Here is a 21,954-nt window from a genome sequence, read left to right as displayed (position 1 = left end):
TTTGAAAAGTGGTGGGGACAATGACCATATGCGCAAACCCCCCCCCCCCCCCCCCCCCCCCCCCCCCCCCCCCCCCCCCCGACGTGCCGCACCTGGCTGACACCCAGACCGTCAAAGACTACCGTTCTCAACCAGACTCTGGTCTCCTATAGGACCAGGTCTGGCTCCAAGTTTGAGCAAATAAATTAGCAAAGACCCGACCAGGTCCGACCATTGTTTTAAGCCTGGACCCTGGACCGATGCGGCCGGACTCACAAGCTTTTTTTTTTTTTTTTAATTCTCCGCCGGACCGCAGCAAAAAAAAAAAAAAAAAAGAAGCCCGTAGTTGTGTTTAGAGACGTGACAGGTGGGGCATAACAAGCTGGTGATCAGCTGTGGTCATTGAATTGTTAGATTACACTACAGTAGGTCATTTCAATTTGCGCATCTGTGTTTTTTCCTTTTTATTTTTTTATAACATCTATGCGCATCGAGAGTGAGTGAGAAACAGAGAAACAGCGGGTGCACCAGATGATTTCCAACCGGCAAAAACTGAAACAAGACGGTTATAGAGGAAAAACACAGAATATACAATATATGTCCAAAAGACTTTGTCCCGTCGTCACGACGTGAGTGAGGAAGGATCTGATGGTCGCTCAGGTTTAGTGATGAGGAAACTGTCACTGTCAGCAGCTGCTCCAAACAGACACGTTACAAACTTTATTTTGAAGGGACAGATTAGATGTTGATTTTGTTAACAGTGACTTTGCACCCAAACATTAAGCATATATCGGGTGCTGTCTCATCCGGTAGGTAGCCTACAATCGACCCCGAGTGGAGGCCGCGCTTCAGTTCGGCGTCTGTTCTATTTTTCACGCGAGCCGTGAGCGCCGTTGTCAAGCTGGATAGACGGATCGTACCAGACAGGAAGTTGGGCATAGAAAAGGCAGAGCGATATCTATCGCTCTGAGAAAAGGCGAGAGAATCCGGTCAATTTAAACTTTCAAAATAAAATGATGATTACCGCCGGTAATGAAGTTGTTGCTTGTCCGTCTATAAATATTTGTCAATTGCGTCTGCACACGAGACACACACGAGACACACACACACACACACACACACACACACACACACACACACACACACACACACACACACACACACACACACACACACACACACACACACACACACACACACACACACACACATCCATACAGAGACAGACCTGTGTGTGTGGAAAACCGAGTAGGCTACAGACGAGTGGTCGATGTTTTCCCGGCGCGGAGAGAGAGAAGCAGCTCCCTGTGTAACCAGCCAAGCGCCTGCGAGGACGCGCGCAGCGCCCGCTCCGGGCTGTGAGAACTCTTTAATCGCAGCTACATTGTTGCGAGTTGGCTCCGGCTGAAGCTCTGCGCCGTGCACACTGTTTATGCTGCCTATTTTGTCATAGTTTATCAACGTTTTTTCGTCATTCTTCATTAGGATAATGTTAATTTTGTGGTGGGGACAAAATTGTTCTTGACAAAAAGTGGTGGGGACATGTCCCCAGCGTCCCCAGCGTAAATGACGCCTATGGCTGTAACACAACGGCTGCAACTGATCATTTAACAGCCAATATAACTGAATGTGTGTTAATCAAATTGTGGCATTGAAGGGAATTTACTATTATGCCTTTTTTCTCTTTAATGATATTTTTTCCTGCTACTTCATTAAAAATCTTGTGATTCCTCTTGAAAATGAAGTAAATATGAAATGTGGATGTTGTCTCAGTGTGTGTGTGTGTGTGTGTGTGTGTGTGTGTGTGTGTGTGTGTGTGTGTGTGTTCCCACCAGGTTGAGCATGCTGCGCAGCATGGCCAGCAGCAGGAAAGCGGCCTCGGTGCACACGCTGTGGATGGAGCCCACCACCGTCCCGCTGGAGGCCGGGATGCCGAAGATGAAGGTCCAGATGGAGTCCAGGTCAAACTGAGGGGACAAACACACACACACTGGGGTAACACACAGTCACACACTCCCTCACACACACACTCATGGTTCAACACTACGAGGTGTTAGCGTCTCAGCGTTAGCAGTCTGCAAAACCAAAACACGTGCAAACAGTGGCTCTCATTCATGAAAGGTTAGTCAGTCTGTGTAGATCTGCACATTAAAGTAAAAAAACGCGTTTCAGAGGCAGCTGCCTATTGTGAAACCAACTGTAATTTCAGTAACAGTAACAAGCACTACACACAGCTCCAGACCAACTTTTTTTTTTTTTAACAAGGAGCAAAGTGGCGCTTAACTTAAACTTAAATGTAGGAGTGCAAACAGAAAATTTAGGGGCGACTTGCAAAGCAAATATTCACATTTCCTTTTCATTCATGATCTGTAATGACAGAATCTGGATATTTTGAGTCGCCTCTTCCACATTTCAGCAGTGTTAAAGGGTTCTTCTTTCATTTTATTTATGAATGCAAAACTCACAAAACTTGCTCTTTGGCTGGCTGGACTACTACTACTACTACTACTACTGTACAAACATGGCGGCGCAAGATGGTGACACTCTCTAAAGCAAGACACTTGCTATATGTATCTATAAAAGAAGAATTATAAAACAATTAATGAATGGATTGATATCATTTATAATATATATGTTATGGAGAGAATTACATTCATACTCAAAAACCAAACTGATATTTTTGAAGAGAACTGGTTGAAATGGTTCAGCTACGTGTCAACTGTAAGACCTGATTTCATATAGATCACAAGGATAAGGCCAAACCCTTGATTAAGAAATGTTCTGCTCCATATCCTCAAGAAACATCCTTTTATGTATGATGTGTTTATGCTTGACTCCGCTGTTTCACTTAATGAACAAATCCTCCCCTTGTCATGTTATGTTTTGTTAAGTTGTGTTTTTTGTGCCCAGTTGGCACATATGTGTATAAGAAAACCAATAAAAAGTAAAGAAAAAAAAAAAGAATTATAAGGCTATGAAAACCAAACAAACTTTATTTTATAGCGATTATACACCTATACAAATATATGAATGGGTATTATATAGATTTGGCCAATAAACCTGGACACTGGACCATTAAAAAAATGTACTGATGCTCCATTTTGTGTTAAATTAAAAGTGTTTGAGGCTGCCTTTTCATCAGCTATTTTGTATGGTTGTGAGGCTTGGTTGAAAATTCCCTTAAAGTCTGTTGAATCTCTTTATATGACTGGGGTGAAATCTGTACTGGGGGTGAGGTCTACCACACCTAACCTTATCTGTTTGGTGGAGGCGGGGCTCCCTTCAGTGCAAGCCCTAGTCAGACAAAAACAAGCCAGATTCTTGACTAAGATGATGCAGCGTCATGGTAGTCAAGATGACCCCTTATGGTATGTTCTTGAAATTACACGAAAAGAAAACAAGGTTATGGACTCATACCTAAAGGAGTTAATGGAGGAACAAGATCATATTGAGAGAGATCGCGCAGACATGATTGTGAAAATATGCTCTAATGAGGGAACGAGATACAAAACCTACCAAGCCATCAACCCAGATATGTCCATCCACCCTCTCTACTCCACAACAACAGTGCCACATATATTGAGGATCATTTAAGAGTGACTTTCACACGGTTTCGGTTATCCTCCCATAGGCTGCGTGTAGAGATGGGAAGGTGGAGCCGTACACCCCCGCATCTACGTGTGTGTCACTGTAATATGGGCATACAAAATGAGGAACATTTGCTCTTGTGCCCTCACACAAGGGACATTCGTGTAAAATATGGACATGACTCCACAGAGCTGAGCTCTCTTTTCACAAACACTGATAAAAAGAGTTTAACTATGTTACAGGCTTGTTTGACAATGTTAGAAAAATAGATGGGAGATGGGAGGGCATATTAAGTGTCATTCCCTCTTTTTCTTTTTATTCTTTTCCTTTTGTGTGTGTGTGTGTGTATGTGTTGTGCTGTTTATTGTTTATTGTTTATTGTATATTGTATATTGTATATTGTTCATTGTTTATCGTTTATTGTTTGGACCCAAACGTTATGTTTTTAATGATTTGTGTCAATAAATTAACAAACTAACTAACTACTTGCACTGTCTCAAATTTTAGGGGCAAAATGCCTCCATCTAGGACTGGAGCCCTGTAAAAGACTGCTGAATGTGGAAATCCACGTAAATTTCCATCTGCACACAGTTTACACACAAATTCATGCTGCTCACGTTTCATGAATGAGAGCCAGTGACTCGTCTTGTAGCTTTTTATTTCTGGAGCGTTAGTGTTTAGTGCAAGAGGAAGGAAAAGAAGAAGGTTTGTATACTAACATGTACCTGCAGGCTGTCCGGCAGCTCGGTGACCGGCTGCTGCAGGAACAGAGCCATGAGCAGGAAGTAGAGCTCCGGCACGTTGGTGTGTTTGGGCAGCAGCGTCTGCAGCACGGGGAACCCCGGGAAGTGGCAGGCGTCCCTGTTGATCTCCCGCAGCGTGGAGCGGCCGCCGGCGCTGCGGCCCACGTTGAAGCCTGAAGAACAAAATAATGAATAAATAAATACATAAATAAATGAATAAATAAATAAAAAGTCAGGAAAAAAACGACATAAGAGAGGATTTTACAGCTCGGACTACGGCTACGGCGCGCTACAGGAAGCTGAGATCCTCATCACGCAGGATTTTACTCTGGAAAACTGAGAACTAACAGAATAATTCAAAGGAAGGAGGAAGAGGAGGAGGAGGAGGAGGAGGAGGAACTACAGCCACGACTTCTTTACGCTCAGCCACGACACTACTTTTTAAAATCAGCGACGTCAGTGGTTCTCAGCCTGGAGGATAAGTAAATAATTACAGAATTTAAAAAAAAGAAAAAAGTTTGAGTTCTTTATTTTAAATAAAAGTGCATCTGATTTTCATTATTTATCATTGTCCATGTTATTATTGTCATTTGGTGAAAAAGAAAAAATCCGCACACCAGCAAAAGCTCCAGAGCAATAATTTATTATCATAATAATAATAATAAATAATAATAATAATAAATTATTGCTCTGGAGCTTTTTTTCTTTTTCATCATTGACTTTTTATGTCCGGCACCCAGCTTTTCAGATTTTGGGATGTGCGTGCTTATTCTATATTTTCAATTATTGTAATTTGGAACATTTCGTCTGGCTTTTATTTTGAAACTACCACTTTTTATTGTGAAAACTCATTGGCTTGAATTATCTCTGGTCCTCGGATGATTCTTCTTGGACACAAAAACACTTTTTTTTCGAACCACTTGTATTCTGTCCGTAACTTTGCGACAGACAGTACGTTAGCTTTAGCTGGAGGTCTAATTTCAAAATAAAAGCCCTCTAAGAACTACACCGCTCAAAAAAATAAAGGGAACACTTAAACAACACATCTTAGATCTCAATTAATTAATTAAATATTGCAGTTTAAAATCGTTATTCAATATATCGTAGAGTGTGTTGAGAACAACATAACATAAAAATTATCAATGCAAATCAAAATTATCATCCCAGGTTGATTTCACATGGGTGTGATACTGTATATTTGGAGTTACAATGTGTTGTTTAAAGCAGTACTAAAGAACTTTCAGTTTTGGTTGAGTTTGGCGGCGCCTGTGGACCAAAGCGGTAGTGTTTTGCCTGAAGGAAGACTCCATTTCCCATGAACACTAGCATGAAGCCCTGTAAATATCCTGCATTAAAATTAACAGAAGACATCAAAACTAAGTTTCTGTTTCCAGTGGATCATTTCAAAGTGAAAACACAAACATAATCCATTGCTAAAGTGCTGTTTTGCCTGTTCCCTCCTTGTTGTGACTCGCAAAAGTGAAAGTAAAGTGAGAGCCGGGTTCCTACCATGCTCCTCAAAGCTGCTTAGTGCCAGAGAAAGAGATACAGACCATAATGATACAGACCCCCTCAGACCACGACAGAGGTGTCATTCAACTTGTTGTAAGTCGATGTATCATCACAAAAGTTATGAAAATATTTTATGAAGGTTGAAAAGTTACTTAGTGTTGGTTTAAGTGTTCCCGTTATTTTTTTGAGCAGTGTACTGTACATAAATCCAACAAAGACGACTGTAAACATGAACCAAATGACAATAATCACATTAACAATGATAAATAATGAGCATCAGCTACAGAAAAACGTATAAAAGCTGTGGAGGCTGAAGACGACTGAGCTGAGGAGCGACTGTGTTTCTGTTTGCAGCAGCTGGGAGGCAAAAACAGGAGGAACAAGAAGACGAGACGAACCCCGGGCCGTGCGTCGCACAAACTGAGCAGCTTTCTGTTTACTGAACGACGGCCAGCTCCGACGGAAAGCGTTCCCAGAGTGAGGAGACGAAGAGGAGGACGAAGAGAAGGAGGAGGAGGAGGAGGAAGAGGAGGAGGAGGTGGTGGCGTCTGCTGAGCCACGTTACAGTGACAACAACGTTACAGTGTTAGAGTAGTTGACCTCTGACCTCAGGACTCAATGTGAGGAGGAGGAGGAGGAGGAGGAGGAGGAGGAAGAGGAGGAGGAGGAGGAGGAAGAGGAGGAGAGGAGGGGAGAGGAGGAGGAAGAGGAGGAGGAGGGGGAGGAGGAGGAGGTGGCGTCTGCTGAGCCACGTTACAGTGACAACAACGTTACACAGTGTTAGAGTAGTTGACCTCTGACCTCAGGACTCAATGTGAGGAGGAGGAGGAGGAGAGGAGAGGAGAGGAGGAGGAGGAGGAGGAAGAGGAGGGAGAAGAGGAGGGAGAAGAGGAGGGGGAAAAGAAGGACGAAGAGGGGGAGAGGAGGAGGATGAAGAAGAAGAGGAGGAGGAGGAAGAGAGGGGGAGTAAGAAGTAAAGAGGAGAGGAGTTGAGGAAGAGGAAGAGGAGGAGAAGGAAGAGGGGGAGGAAGTGGAGGAGGATGAGGAGGAGATGAGAGGAGGAGGATGAAGAAGAGGAAGAGGGGGAAAAGAAGGAGGACAGGGGGTGAGGAAGAGGAAGAGGAGGAGGGGGAAGGGGAGGATGAAGAGGAAGAGGAGGATAAAGAAGGAGGAAGAGGAAGAGAGGGAGAGGAGGAGGCAGTGGAGGATGAAGAAGAGGAGGAGGAAGAGGAGGGGGAAAATAAGGAGGAAGAGGAGGAGGAAGTGGAGGAGAAGGAGGAGGAGAAGAGGAGGAGGAGAAGAGGGGGAGGAAGTGGAGGAGGATGAGGAGGAGATGAGAGGAGGAGGATGAAGAAGAGGAGGAGGGGGAAAAGAAGGAGGACAGGGGGTGAGGAGGAGGAAGAGGAGGGGGAAGGGGAGGAGGAAGAAGAGGAAGATGAGGAGGAGATGAGAGGAGGAGGATGAAGAAGAGGAGGAGGAGGAAGAGGAAGAAGAGGAAGAGGAGGAGGAGGAGGAGGAGGAGTGGGCGTGGTTCACAGACTTAAAGGACAGTACGTATATTTTCATATCCTCACCCAGCACGGTGCCGATCTTGTTGCTCAGCACCGAGTCGGTGTGGTCCAGCCAGCCTCCGCCGCTCAGCCCCTCCTTGAAGCGGTTCAGGATGCTCTGGTTGGCCAGCAGCACCACCAGGATCCACAGCGCCGCCGTCACCGTGCTCGAGTGCAGGTGCTCCTCCATGAACATCAGCAGCCAATCGAAGCCCAGCGTCCGCACCAGCTCCTCGCACGCCCTGGGGGGGGGGGGGAGAGAGTTTTACTGTTTTACTGCTGAGGACTTTTATTTTGAAAAGCCATTCACTCATTCCCTCACTCCCTATCCACTACATCAGTGGTTCTCAACTGGTGGGTCGGGACCCAAAAGTGGGTCGCGGACAGCTGGTCAAAAAAGTAAATAATATTTAATGCACATCTGACGTTGGACATGTCTTTTATTTTGAAAAATAACTTATTTTGAAAGGCACAGGAGACACTGAACACATGCAGTTGTAATGCTCCTCCTCACTTTCTTGTTAATGTGGCCTGAATGCAGTGAATCTTGTTTTGTTTTGTGGGTCTTTATTTTGTGCAATTTGATATTTATTCACTTTTGTCAACATGCTCTAAATGCAGAGATGCATTAGAAGTCAAAAATATCGTTTTGTTGGTCTCCATTTTGTGCAGTTTGATATATTTGTATTCACTTACATGCCGTTGTCATGGTCCTCCTCAGTTTCATTCATGTGCTCTGAAATGCACTTTGCTCAATAAAGAGGAAAATTAGTTTTTAAAGGCTTAAAAAAAATCTTGGTTTGAATTCTATAAAAGTGGGTCGTGACTTAATGACCGTGGGAAAATGTGGAGCCCAGAGTGAGACTAGTTGAGAACCCCTGCACTACATCATGTACACGATGTCGGGAACGACGGGAGGAGAATTCGGACACTACATGGTCATTTTCTGAACGTTGCATCAGCAGATGCGCCAGGTGTTGCTGTGATGGAAGCAGACGCGCCGAGAATCATGTAAACAAATCGTACACAAAAAAAATAAAATAAGAAAAACCAGACCCTTGCGGGAACATTTAAGGATGTGATTCTGTGTGGTTGTGTTTCTCGGACAATAAACTGTTGAAATATCGGAAGTTTGGTTTGGTCAACTCCTGTTGTGTGTCCCGACCGTGAGCTGTGGCTATTAGCTTAGCTCGTTAGCTCGTATTTTCTACATATTCTTCTACAGTTTCTTTATTAGATTGATTTAATGCTGCCTGTTAATGTTCGGATGCTGCTGCCCAACTCCTGCTCCTCGGGCAAACGGAGCGAAGGCAAATACGTCTGAGGAGTTTATTGGTAAATAACCTAAAGAAATCGTAGCTAACATGCTAATTAGCTTGCTCTTCTTCTCTGGCAAAACACGGCCGCATTGCATTGTGGGATACATACGGGAGTAGAAAGTAGTGTACATCGCTTGTTCACTCAATTTTGCGGTGCATTGTGGGTGTTTTGTCGTCCACCACATAGTGGATGAAATTAATCGCGGAGAATTCGAAGCAACACTACAAAATGGCGAACACACTATATAGTTATAGGGGGCGATTTACAACACAGCTATGATCTTTCTGTTTTACTGCTGAGGACTTTTATTTTGAAAGGCCGCAAAACAAACATGATCTTTCTGTTTTGCTGCTGAGGACTTTTATTTTGAAAGGTCGTAATAAAACAGAGTGGATTCTTCCTCACTGGGCGTTGACGCTGCATTTCTCTTTGGTGGTGAAGAGCAGTCGGAGCAGGTTGTCAAGGAGACGGTTCCTCAGCAGGATGAGGTTGGCCGACAGCAGGCCGCCGAAGTCGTCGTCGTTGCCTGGGGAGACGAAGGGAAAAGAGGAGGAGGAGGAAGAGGAAGGGGATGAAGAGAATGAGGAGGAGGAGGAGGAAGAGGATGAAGAGAATGAGATAGAAGAGGAAGAGGAGGAGGAAAAGGAGATAGAAGAGGAGGAGGAGGAGGAGGAGGAGATATAAGAGGAGGATGAGGAAGAAAAGGAGATAGAAGAGGAAGAGGAGGAGGAAAAGGAGATAGAAGAGGAGGAGGGGGAAGAAGAGGAGGAAGAGGAAATAGAAGAGGAAGAGGAGGAAGAAGAGAAAGAGATAGAAGAGGAAGAAGAGGAGGAAGAAAAGGAGGAGGAGATAGAAGAGGAAGAGGAGGAAGAAGAGAAAGAGATAGAAGAGGAAGAGGAAGAAGAAAAGGAGGATGAAGAGGAGATAGAAGAGGAAGAGGAGGAAGAAGAGAAAGAGATAGAAGAGGAAGAGGAGGAGGAGGAAGAAAAGGAGGAAGAGGAGATAGAAGAGGAAGAGGAGGAAGAAGAGAAAGATATAGAAGAGGAAGAGGAGGAGGAGGAAGAAAAGGAGGAAGAGGAGATAGAAGAGGAGGAAGAAGAGAAAGAGATAGAAGAGGAAGAGGAGGAGGAGGAAGAAGAGGAGGAAGAAAAGGAAGAGGAGATACAAGAGGAAGAAGAGGAGGAGGAAGAGGAGAGAGGAGAGGAAGAGGAGGAAGAAGAGGAGGAGGAAAAGGAGATAGAAGAGGAAGAGGAGGAAGAAGACGATTTTTCACATCGTTTAGTTTCTACTCATCACTTCATCAGTGATCAATCAATCACAGTTGATCAGATATTGATTATTGATCATATTCACCTCCATCGATCTTCTCCTCGTTGTTGATCTCCATGACGACAAACTTCTCACACACGGCGAAGGTCGGCAGCGTCGAGGAGATGAACTGACCGAACCTGAGGGTGGGGGGGGGGGGCCGAATGGTTAGGGTGGGTGAGAGGAGGAGGAGGAGGAGGAGGAGGAGGAGGAGGAGGAGGAGGAGGAAGAGGAAGAGATAAAAGAGGAGGAGATAGAAGAGTGTGTGTGAGAGGAAGAGGAGGAAGAAGAGGAGATAGAAGAGGAAGAGGAAGAAAAGGAGGAGTAAGAGGAGAAAGAGGAGGAGGAGGAGGAAGAGGAGGAAGCGGAAGAAGAGATAGAAGAGGAAGAAAAGGAGGAGGAAGAGGAGAAAGAGGAGGAGGAAGAGGAAGAGGAGGAAGCGGAAGGGGAGATAGAAGAGGAAGAAAAGGAGAAGGAAGAGGAGGAGGAAGACGAAGAGTAGGAGGAGGAGGAAGAGGAGATAGAAGAGGAAGAGGAGGAGGAAGAAAAGGAGGAGTAAGAGGAGAAAGAGGAGGAGGAAGAGGAAGAGGAGGAAGCGGAAGAAGAGATAGAAGAGGAAGAAAAGGAGGAGGAAGAGGAGAAAGAGGAGGAGGAGGAGGAAAAGGAAGAGGAGGAGATAAAAGAGGTGGAGGAAGAGGAGGAGATGGAAGAGGAAGAGGAAGAGGAGGAGATAAAAGAGGAAGAGGAAGAGGAGGAGATAAAAGAGGAGGGGGAAGAGGAAGAGGGGGAGGAGAAAGAAAGGAAGGACGAAGAGGGGGAGGAGTAAGAAAGAGAGGAGGAAGAGGAGATAGAAGAGGAAGAGAAGGAGGAAGAAAAGGAGGAGGAAGAGGAGGAGATAAAAGAGGAGGAGGAAGAAGAAGAGGAGATAAAAGAGGAGGAGGAGGAGGAGGAGGAGGAGGAGGAGGAGGAGGAGGAAGTGGAAGAGGAGGAGATAGAATAAGGGGAGGAAGAGAAGATAGAAGATGAAGAGGAGTAAGAAAGGGACAAGGAAGAAGACATAGAAGAGGAGGAGGAGGAGGAAGAAAAGGAAGAGGAAGAGGAGAAAGAGGAGGAGGAGGAAAAGGAAGAGGAGGAGATAGAATTGTACTTATGTCCATTGTGTCTGTCACTGCTTATTGCTGCTTATATGTCTTGTTGCTACACGGTGCACTTTTGCCCAAGACGAATTTCCCCTTTTGGGGACAATAAAGTTCATCTAATCTAATCTAATCTAGAAGAGGAGGAGGAGGAGATAAAAGAGGAGGAGGAGTTGCTCACCTCAGCAGGTCGTAGGCGTTGGGGAAGCCCTGCAGCAGCAGACTGAGCACGTTGCTGATGGCGGCGACGGTCGGCTGCGACAGCGACGTGTCTCTGAGCGTCAGCAGCAGCCGAGGGATCAGCTGGAACTCACGCAGCAGCTTCGCGTTCTTCGCCGCCTCGCTGCAACAACACACACACACACACACGGTTAAAACTGTTTCTGATGTAAGAATGACAGTAAAAGTGGAAAACAAAATGGAAAACTGCTTCGAGATATTTGTGTCTTTATTATTCAAAAAAAAAAAAAATCTAATCAAAAGAAAATTCACTTCAATCAAAAAAAAGGTGTTTGAATGCAAAAAAAAATTTGAGACCCCAAAAAATTGCGTTTGAACCCTTTTTTTTTCTTTGATTGAAATTGTTTAATAAAGACACAAATGTACCTCCATACTGCTCTAAAATACTTTTACAAAACATGAAGTGCACCCAAGTGCACCCAAAAAATTGCATTTGAACCCTTTTTTTCTTTGATTGAAAAGGTTTTTTCCGATTGAATTGAGTTATTATTTGATTAAAAATATCTTTTTTGTTTATATTAACTTTTTCTTTGAATTGAATAATCAAGACACAAATGTAGCTCCATACGGCTCTACAATACTTTCACAAAACATGGAAGTGCAGCATTTAAATCTCAAACACCCTGAAATGAAACCTGGAGAAGTTGAACATAAGAGAAATGTTGCTGCAGCTGCTTTTGGCTGCAAGTTAAAATAAAAATAAGAAACAAAAAAATCTATTGCAATAAATCCTCTAAACCAAACTCAGGAAATATTCAAAAAGAAAAAGTTGAATTAAAAAAGAAAAAAGCTGGAATAAAGGGATTGAGGTTACAAAGTCAGACTTTTTTCTATAAACCCAAAGTGTCTTGTCCTCTTCCTCTTATGGTAAATAATAAATAAATAATAAACAGTTCCTTATTTAAGAGTGTAAAACAGGTTGAAGTAGGACTTTCAACAGGTAAATAAAGTTGTGTACACGAGGGCAGATGGGAAAATAAACAGGTTTTTGTGGGTTAATGTGACAAAATTTACTGGAAGTGAATAATATAAAGTTAAAAATAAAAAAAAATGTAGAGAAACACAAAGGTGTCGATGACGTGACGTCGTTGTCTGGGTGTTTTCAGTAACTCTTACCTGGATTCAGTCAGCAGCTCGATGAAATGCTCAAACAGAGAGAGGTGGAGCTCGTAGGGGGCGTGGAGCCAGACCTGAAAAAAACACAGAAAAACACAATGTGGAGTTGTGCCGTGAATGTGTTACTTGTTTACTGTATGTTAAAACAACAGCTGTTTGTTGGTTTAAAATTAACACAATAGCAATGCTAATTCCCGTTAGCCCGCCTATGGTGTTTTCCATTAAATGTTAGCATCAAGCTAGTGGACTTTATATATTTAGTTTGTGATAATGACAGTGATATGGTTTGTTACAGTAACCTTCATGAAGTCGTTGGCCCTGTCATTACGTCAACGTGATTACGTCAGGTTGGTTCTGCAGAAACCGAACTCCATCAAAAAGCCCAAAAACTGAATCCTGGATTCATGCTGCGTTCGATTGCACTCGGAACTCGGAAAGATCCGACCTCCGAATCGGAAAAATGCAATAGAACGGCCCTTGAAGTCGGGACTCCGACTCGGGAACTCGGGTAGGATCCAAGCAGCCCGAGTCGTTCGGAATTACGTCAAAGTAAAATGGCGTCGCACACCGCAAGAGGCATTTATTTATTTAGGCTATTTATTTTCCAACCTAGACATTTAAGCAAGGGAGAAGTTATAGAAAAAGGAATATAGCGTAGCTCCACGCGTACTGCAGCAAGAGTTGACATCATCTGCATGGCTTACAGGATTCCCCTCGCTGGTGCGTTCAAGACTGTGTGTTGCAGAAGTGGCGTTTCTCTTCCTCTTTCAAGGATATTTTCACTTGAAATAAGTAGAAAAATCTCATAGTGGAGCAAGTTTTTCTTTCTTATTACAAGCACAAAAAAACTTGCTTTCACTGGCAAGGCAAGGCAAGGCAAGGCAATTTTATTTGTATAGCCCGTTTTTACAAACAGTTTGTACTGGCAGATTTTTCTACTTATTTCAATTGAAAATCTGTTTGAAACAAATGAAAATGATCTAAAAACAAGTTCATTTTTAGATGGTGAATCTTATTTTAAGTGGAGAGAGATTAGTTTTGACCAGAAATGAGACATTTTGACAAGAAATAAGACAAATATTCTTGGGAAGATGTTGAGTTTTTGCATTTCGGTGGTTTAAGGTCTCACCTCGAAGTCACACAGCAGGTCCTGGAAGGCGGTGGAGTTGGGGATGATGGAGGTCTCGTGGCCGCTGTCCACCGTCCCCACCAGAGAGAAGGTCAGGTGGAGGATGTGGCTGTTGAGCAGCGAGCGCTTCTTCTTCAGCAGCATGGCCAGCAGCTGCACACACACACACACACAGACACACACACACAGACACACACACACAGACACACACACACACACACACACACACACACACACACACACACACACACACACACACACACACACATAATTATAATATTTAAATAACAAAACATGTTTCCTCTGAGTTTGTGAATGTGTCACGAGGAGAAAACACTACATTATAGAAACAGAGGTGAGTTACTGGACATTTAAATAAAAAAAACACCTAAACATGAATGAACCTAAGTGAATAATGCTCAACTATGATAAGTGTTAAAGGGATAGTTCAACATTTTGGCAAATTGGTCCATTGCCATAATCCCTATAGTCATAGCAGTAGGTTCGTTACCTTTAATTGTCGGTGCAAGCTATTTTTAGAACGGCGGAGCAGAGCTGCGAGCTGCTCAGAGCTACGCTACGGAGGCTAATGGGATTTCTTGGTTTCAAACTCATCAAACTCATCAAATACACAATCCAACAACTCCACAACGCTCTGGTGGACAAGTTGTGACCTGCACATTCACCACGCTATGAGATAACACAACGTTACCACACAGAGTTGTTTTAGAGGTAAATACAGAGACGGTTTTGCATGAATTTACCTCTAAAACAACTCTGTCTCGTAATGTTACATGATTATCTCATAGCGTGGTGAATGTGCAGGTCACAACTTGTCCACCAGAGCGTTGTGGAGTTGTTGGATTGTGTATTTCCTACTACTACTACTACTACTACTACTACTACTACTACTACTTGTAATGTTTCTTTATCATCTCCTCCTCACCTGGTAGCCTTTGATGCGCTCCATCTCTTTGCTGGCCAGCGGGTTGCTCTTCACCACGCACACCAGAGCTTTGACGGCCGCGTACAGACCCTCCACGTCCGACGCCATGGCGACCAGGCCCAAGATGGCCGCCGCCCCGCCCACGTACTGCAGGTTGGTGGCCACGGGTTTGGGCACGAAGGCTCGGACGCCTGGAGGAGACACGGTTTTACATCCAAACACATCACGTTAGAGAGACAAAATTTAAAAATATGAATGTAGAGATTTTTTTTTTTTTAGATAAAAACAGGAAGTAGTTTTACCTAAATACCCGATGACGGCGGCTCCGATGGTCCGGGCCGGGCCGTTCAGGTGTCCGGCTGCGTTGTGGATCAGTTTCACCGGGGTGGCGTTTTCATGAGAGGACACGGCCAGCTGAAGACACACACACACGCAGAGGTTTATTGAGTTCTCATCGATTATTGGCAAATGTATCCCATTTGTTTTTGTTTTTGTTTCGTACTTGTTGTGGATGTGAAGTTGGAGCTAAAAAACTGCAACAAAAATATAAAAGTGAAGTCTTAGATCTGGAAATATGAGATTTATGACCTTGTTTTAATATTTATTTACTAGTTTCCACCTTTAAATTCTGAATTTATTGTTAAATTGGTCATGAATGTGTCTCAGTTAAATCAGTCAGGAAATCTTGAAAAAGTTCAATAATCTACTAATAAAAACAAGTTAAAACAGATGGAGATGAACCAGTTTTTTTTTAAAACTCAGAGACACAAACTCAGATACCACAAAAATAAAGGCATATTTCAAAAAAAAAGAAAAAGAAAGAAGATATTTTCATTCAGTGTCTTATAATGACGTTTATATCTGGGCTCATTTCTATGTGCAAACACCAGTTCTTGGTTTTAGGTTCATTTCCAGCTTGTTTCAAGTGACAGCTTCATTATACTTCACTAATATTTAAACATTTACACTGAAATTATTTGTTTCATTTCTTCTTCTTTCTTCCTCTAATTGTTTGTCATTCATTTCTGTGCTGTAGTGAGTCTGATATCCAGTCATTTCATCTAAAAAACAATGATTTCTATTCATTTCCAACATTTAAACATTGATCTGAGCTGATTATTTTCCACCTTTTTGAAAGATTTCGCAAATTTCACTTGTATTAAATCATTTTCTCCTAAAATTCAGTGTGTTTTTGTCCTTTAATTTGTATTTATTTCCAATTATTTTTGCAGGAGCTCTGTTTATTCATCTGAGCAGGACAAAAACTGTCAGTATTTTTTAGTTTTGTTAACACACATGACTTTTCCGAGCTGCTGCTGCCACAACAAACAAACGAACAAACAAAGTGCTCTCTTCCTGTTTCTCCCACAATCCTCTGCTGCGGGAGAAGCGCCGCCTCTGCAGCACTTTCCCTCGGCTTTAGAGAGGAAACGGTTTGACAGGTGTGGGGCGAGATAAGGACGAGAGAGGGAGGGAGCTCATTATGGGCTCAAACACACACTTATTGCTAACGGAGCGGTTGTGTTATCAGCCGTGAACCTGTGAACGTTCATGCAAACGGGCCGAGTGGCCGTGACCTCAGCGTGCACCTGGACGTATATATATACTACATCTGTGAGTGTGGTTTTTTAACGTTATAAATATAAATGAGCAACAGAAACCTCCACAGAGTTCTTATGTGTGTGTATTTATTCATTATTTAGGATAGAAATCTGTCGTCTCTGCACAGTTTGCACATTTTCTAAAGGTCTGCAGTGAAAAGCCTCACGCTGTTATTTTTACCAACTAGCTCCGTCCCACAGGAAACTCTCTCACTCACCCAGACACTTTAATAAAGTAAACTCACTGCTGAATGTGAGTGCTCACTACACAACTACATTCACTTAAAAACAAAAAAAACTACTAATATATTTAATTGTTTTGCACTTTGAATTAAGGAAATAGGGATAAATTCACAGCCGAGGTGAGAGGTTACACTAGACCTTATTGCCATTCAGAATAAAAGTGTGCGTCTTTTAGGCTGTTAAACGAAGATAAACGGGTTTAATACAGTAAATAGACCAGACCAGTTTCCATTAACCATCAAAATAATTAATAAGAATCTAAGTGCAAATAAGTGGCTAGTGGTTCATTGTCAGATATTAAATGTAACATTAAATAAACTACCGGTATTTGCATTTAGATTAAATAAATAGAGCAGAGTGAATTATTTCAAACCTGCTGCAAATAAAAACAGTTTGAAAACTATTTGAAGTTTTACTTATTTGTCCTGTCAAAACATTTTTCAGCTTTGTGTTTTGGCTAAAAATAAAACACAACTCTTCCTTCAGGTCATGGTTTTATATGCTACACATCCAGATTCTAAGCTTTTTAATGTTTGTGTTTAAAAACAGCAATAATCTTCTTTTGCCTCATATTCGTCTGAGATCTTATATTTCCAGCATCCACATAATGAAACTCTGTCACTTTTTCTTTTAAATTCAAACTCAAGACTTATTTATTAAGAAGCTTTTAATATCTATTTCTGCTGCTGTGCTATAGGTACTTTATACATAAACATGGATTAATCAATTAATTGATTTTCAGTCTCCACAGTTTCTTCAGTTCTTGTAATTCTGCACATACAGAAACACTGACACAGTGTTTAACAGGATGTGTGTATGTCTGACCTGCTTGGCGATGGCTTTACTGTCCAGCTTGTTGTAGACCTTCCTGATCTTGGCCACGGTGAGCGTGGACACGGACAGAGCGTAGAGGCTGAAGGACACTTTCTCCTCCGGGACCAACGCCACCGGAGCCGCCGGCGCCACCTCCGTCTTCGAGTCTTTACCTGGAGAGAAGAAGACGAAGAAAGAAGAGAGAGATTTAGAAAAAAATAGGGGGATTAAAGCCCCTGTATGTAACTTATTTGGCTTTTTATTAGCAAAAATCAAACATGTCTTTCATAAATACGTATTTCACTGAAGTGGAATCACACCCTCATGTAAATGAAAGCTTTCTGGTACCTTAGAATGAGTTGTTACAAGTCGTTACAAATACATAAGTGGGCGACGCACCGAACCGAGGCGGCCATGTTGCATCGCCATTTTTTTTACGTTGAGTGGCAGCGTGACCGTAGGTAACCACGGAAACTGAGCGGAGCTGTGGGCTCGGCCTGTTAAAACTGTCACCACTGTGTAGTGTGAGGAAGGACGGAGGCACTGGTGTTGCATTCAGGTGCAGTCAGGCAGACGGCCGTCGGCAAACCGGATGTCATTTTACTCCACGAGAGAAAGACGGTAAAACAATACCACATCACCATGACAACATATTGTCACGCCCGTATTGTTTCGCCTCGTGCTGGCGGACCACTTGTTTACATAGACGCTTGTTTATCCTGTTACATGCAGCGTCTGTTGTCTGTCTGACGTCTGCCCGATTTCACGTGAATGCAACATCAAGAATACGTTCAGATATGCAACCGCACCGCTAGATGGGGGGAATTCGGTACCACTTTACTTGAACAGGTATTCATAAGACTGACATAACACTGTCATAACCATGACATAACAGCTGTCATAAACATCAATGAATACTTATGACAGCTGTCGTTAAGTGTCATTCGGTAAGTTATGTCACTTTTAATGCAAAGTTGACATTGTTTGAGATGTTTTTGTTCTGACAACTTGATATAAAGACAATTTAAACTGTCATAGCAGACCTAATAGCCAAACTTTAAAAATTATGTCAAGTTCTCATAACAAAAACATCTCAAACAATGTCAACTTTGCATCAAAAGTGACATAACTTAAAGAATGACACTTAACGACAGCTGTCATAAGTATTCATTGATGTTTATGACAGTTTTATGTCAATCTTATGAATACCTATTCAAGTAAAGTGTTACCGAGAATTCCTACAGATTATACCTTTAAAAACGTAATAAAGAGGAGGAGGAGGGGGAGGGGGGGGAGAGGGACTCACAGGGCAGGTAGACGGCCTGGAAGCTGCCGCCGTAGTTGGGCCCCAGCTCGTAGACGGCGGCGACGCTGGCGGCGGGAAGCACCTCCTCCAGGAAGTGGCTGGGCCCGAGGCGCCACACCAGGCTGGAGAGCTGCCGCTGGGCCGGCGGCGTGCCCACGTAGCCGTACACCGTGCTCAACACGGGGGGGTTGGTGGAGCCGGAGCCGCCCGGAGCGCTGTGGACGTAGTGGAGCTGCAGGAGGAGGAAGAGGAAGAGGAGGAGGAGGAGGAAAGTTAATGATTTTTATGAAGGGAAATTCATGCAACTTTTACATTTAGCTGCAACAGAAAAGGAGCTGAAAAAAAAAAAAAAAACGATTGATGCAAACTACAGATGAAATAACTCATTCATTTGTCAATTTAAAGTCGTTTTACATCATTTTTGACAGAGTGACACATTTGGAGACGTCAGTTTGAGCCCCGCGTCACCTTTTATGATATTTTTTATTATTTCACACTGCAGCCTTTTAATGTTACACCTGTGGTTCTCAAACCTTTCTACATCAAGGATCCCTTAACTGACACAAATCAGACCACGGACCCCCCATTGGACAAAACTTTGAACCAAACAACGGAAATACACAAATATTTGTTCTGAGACTGAATAACGGTACTTTTTTTAGTCACTGTATGTTCAAATTAGGGCCAATGGTGTGAGGTTTTTTGAAATATTTAGAGAAATTTCTGGAAAAAAAGTGGTACAATTTCAAGAAAAGGTTGGGGACCCACTTAAACCCTCTGACGCCACTTTGAGAACACAACAGTTTTTGACATAGATGGACCACATCGTGATCTCAGTGTGATCATATTTGAAGGTTTTGTCTTTATATTTTATGATATTGATTAGGGCTGTCAATCGATTTAAAAAAATTAACTAATTAATCGCACAATTTTCTGTAATTAATCGCCACCGGAAGTAAACAAAACGGCATTTTTGCGTACTAAATGTTTAAAATTGTTGTGGAAATCTTGATTCTGCCGGTGGTGAGGAGTTAACAGGATTGCAACAAGGTTTTACTACAACTACTTCAAAGACTACGTTACCACTCATTACAAGGAAAATACTAATCACAGCAATTTTCCACCACAAAATGAATCGCCAAAATTAAGGAGTTAACTTTGACAGCACTAATAGTGTTTGTCTTTTGTTCTGAGTGGCCGACCCAACACAGTTACATCTTTACACTGTATATACACAGTATATATAAACACTCATTTACAACTTGTCTCTCTCATTAAAGGTCTGTTTGTTAGAGAAGCTTCTTTAGTTTTCTGGGAGTGATCTTCACACCCCTCCTCTCTTCAGTTCAGAGGGATATCTCATGTGTAATTAACAGAATCTACTGAACGTGTCCGTCCCCGTCTGGTTACCGGGCGGATTTATTTTCATTTTGCGGTGAAGAGCACCCGGGGGAGAGATATACGAGAGATAAAGTGTGTGCAGTGCTGTGCTGTTCTCTGGGGACAAAGAAAGAAATAAACACACACACACACACACACACACACAGAGAGGAGTGAACTGCAGCGTGTCGTTGTTTCCTGTGCGAGGGGCTCCACAGGAAATGAAGCCGTCGTTATCAGAGACTTGTGGTGGACCGAGCTGTTCCTCCTCTGCCTCTGCTCTCTAATCTCAGGAGGAAATCTGAAGTCACTAAACCACAGGACACGGAGCGGAGGAGAAGGAGGAGGAGGAGGCTGCTGAAACCCTATTCTGTCTTTCACCTTGGTCTCCATGTCAGCATTTTGGAAAATTGGCCCATTGCCATAATCCCTATAGTCATAGCAGTAGGTTCGTTACCTTTAATTGTCGGTGCAAGCTATTTTTTAGAACGGCGGAGCAGAGCCGTGAGCTGCTCAGAGCTACGCTACGGAGGCTCATGGGATTTCTTTGGTTTCCCTCATCAAACTCATCAAATACACAATCCAACAACTCCAAAACGCTCTGGTGGACAAGTTGTGACCTGCACATTCACCACGCTATGAGATAATAACACAACGTTACCAGACAGAGTTGTTTTAGAGGGAAATACAGAGACTGCTTGATGAAAAACTGTCCCTGAAGGCAACGTGCATCAGCTGTTTTGCATGAATTTACCTCAAAAACAACTCTGTCTGGTAACGTTGTGTTATTATCTCATAGCGTGGTGAATGTGCATCTTCAGTTCACTCACCCACTGACCGTGTCGTGTGCTGTTCAGTTGTATGTGTGACTCCATTCATGAATGTTTATTAAACCTCTAGAAAGACAGCCGACGTGTGAAACCTTTTTTTTTATATTCTTTACTGAACAAAGAGAACTCTTTTTTGCCACCACAATACCCTACTACTTACATTACGCATTTATTTCTATTCAAAATATTTAATCTACGGTATTTGTTTTGGTCACAGGACCAAAACTGTGTTACCATTAAATAGTTTTTTTGCGCAAGTATCACAGTGTGCAGGAGTATGCATATTTTATTCAAAATATTTAAAATATTTTTCTATTTGCACAGAATGTTTATACTGAAAACAGTAACATCCCAGTCTGGGATCAATAAAATGCAACTTTTCCTATTTTATCTTATCTTAAATATTAATTTTGCATCACTATGAAATAAATTTATTTGAGTTTATAACTGTTGGTCGGACCAAAATAAAATATTCAGCTGCATATACGACAGAAAATTATCAATAGATCAACCAGGTCAACTGTAAATTTGTGATGATTTTATATGAGTTAAACCTGGAGATGCACAGATGTCAGTGAATCATCTGTGTCAGGTTTTTTGTTTTGTTGTGTTTATGTTTTACCTTGACGGTGCTGATGAGCTGCCCGTCGATGTACAGCGTGGCCATGCTGTTCTTCAACATGCCTTTGCTCATCACCAGCACCAGGTGGTGCCACTGGCCCTCGGCGATCAGCTCGCCGCAGCGGAAGCGAGCGCAGCAGGGCAGGATCTCATAGAAGGAGGCTTCTTCACTCGACTCGTCGGCTGCTTGATGGGCGATAGAGAGAGGGAGGGAGAGAGGGAGAGAGAGAGGGAGGGAGAGAGAGAGGGAGAGAGGCAATACTGATGAGTCAGATGTAGGAGCAGGATGACTGAGTGAAATCCTTGAAGAGGAAGTTGATGTCTTTATTTGTTTCAAAAATAAATCTAGATTCAGACACACACTGGGATCGACTATTTGGTCATCTGCAGCCACCAAAGATATTAACTCTGTTTTTAGTGTTTTGTTTGTTTTTATTCTGTCTTATGCTTCTTTTTTTAAATGTTTTGTCTTTATGTAAAGCACATTGAGTTGCCTTGGTATGAAATGCGCTATATAAATAAAGATGCCTTGCCTTGCCTTGCCTTTACAAAACTTCAAATTGCACAGAACAAAGCAGCTAGAGTTACTCTTC

The 21,954-nt window shown here is 42.7% G+C and overlaps 1 protein-coding gene across 1 annotated transcript in view; it reads right to left on the bottom strand.

Annotated features, from left to right (window-relative positions):
- wdfy3 (WD repeat and FYVE domain containing 3) overlaps window positions 1-21,954 on the bottom strand; it is a 178,009-nt gene that overhangs the window by 43,064 nt on the left and 112,991 nt on the right. Inside the window, exons 20-32 of the mRNA XM_083979941.1 lie at window positions 21,363-21,544; window positions 18,531-18,762; window positions 17,237-17,397; window positions 14,870-14,981; window positions 14,568-14,758; window positions 13,622-13,774; window positions 12,493-12,566; window positions 11,318-11,479; window positions 10,046-10,140; window positions 9,098-9,218; window positions 7,397-7,614; window positions 4,293-4,483; window positions 1,812-1,946 (exon numbers count right to left, since the gene is read on the bottom strand). Of these exons, the coding sequence (XP_083836067.1) occupies window positions 1,812-1,946; window positions 4,293-4,483; window positions 7,397-7,614; window positions 9,098-9,218; window positions 10,046-10,140; window positions 11,318-11,479; window positions 12,493-12,566; window positions 13,622-13,774; window positions 14,568-14,758; window positions 14,870-14,981; window positions 17,237-17,397; window positions 18,531-18,762; window positions 21,363-21,544 (2,027 nt within the window). The remainder of the gene's footprint in view (window positions 1-1,811; window positions 1,947-4,292; window positions 4,484-7,396; window positions 7,615-9,097; window positions 9,219-10,045; window positions 10,141-11,317; window positions 11,480-12,492; window positions 12,567-13,621; window positions 13,775-14,567; window positions 14,759-14,869; window positions 14,982-17,236; window positions 17,398-18,530; window positions 18,763-21,362; window positions 21,545-21,954) is intronic.

Source organism: Trachurus trachurus (genome assembly GCF_905171665.1).
Source record: "Trachurus trachurus genome assembly, chromosome: 9".
NCBI lineage: Eukaryota > Metazoa > Chordata > Actinopteri > Carangiformes > Carangidae > Trachurus > Trachurus trachurus.
This window is presented reverse-complemented; position numbering and strand designations above follow the sequence as displayed.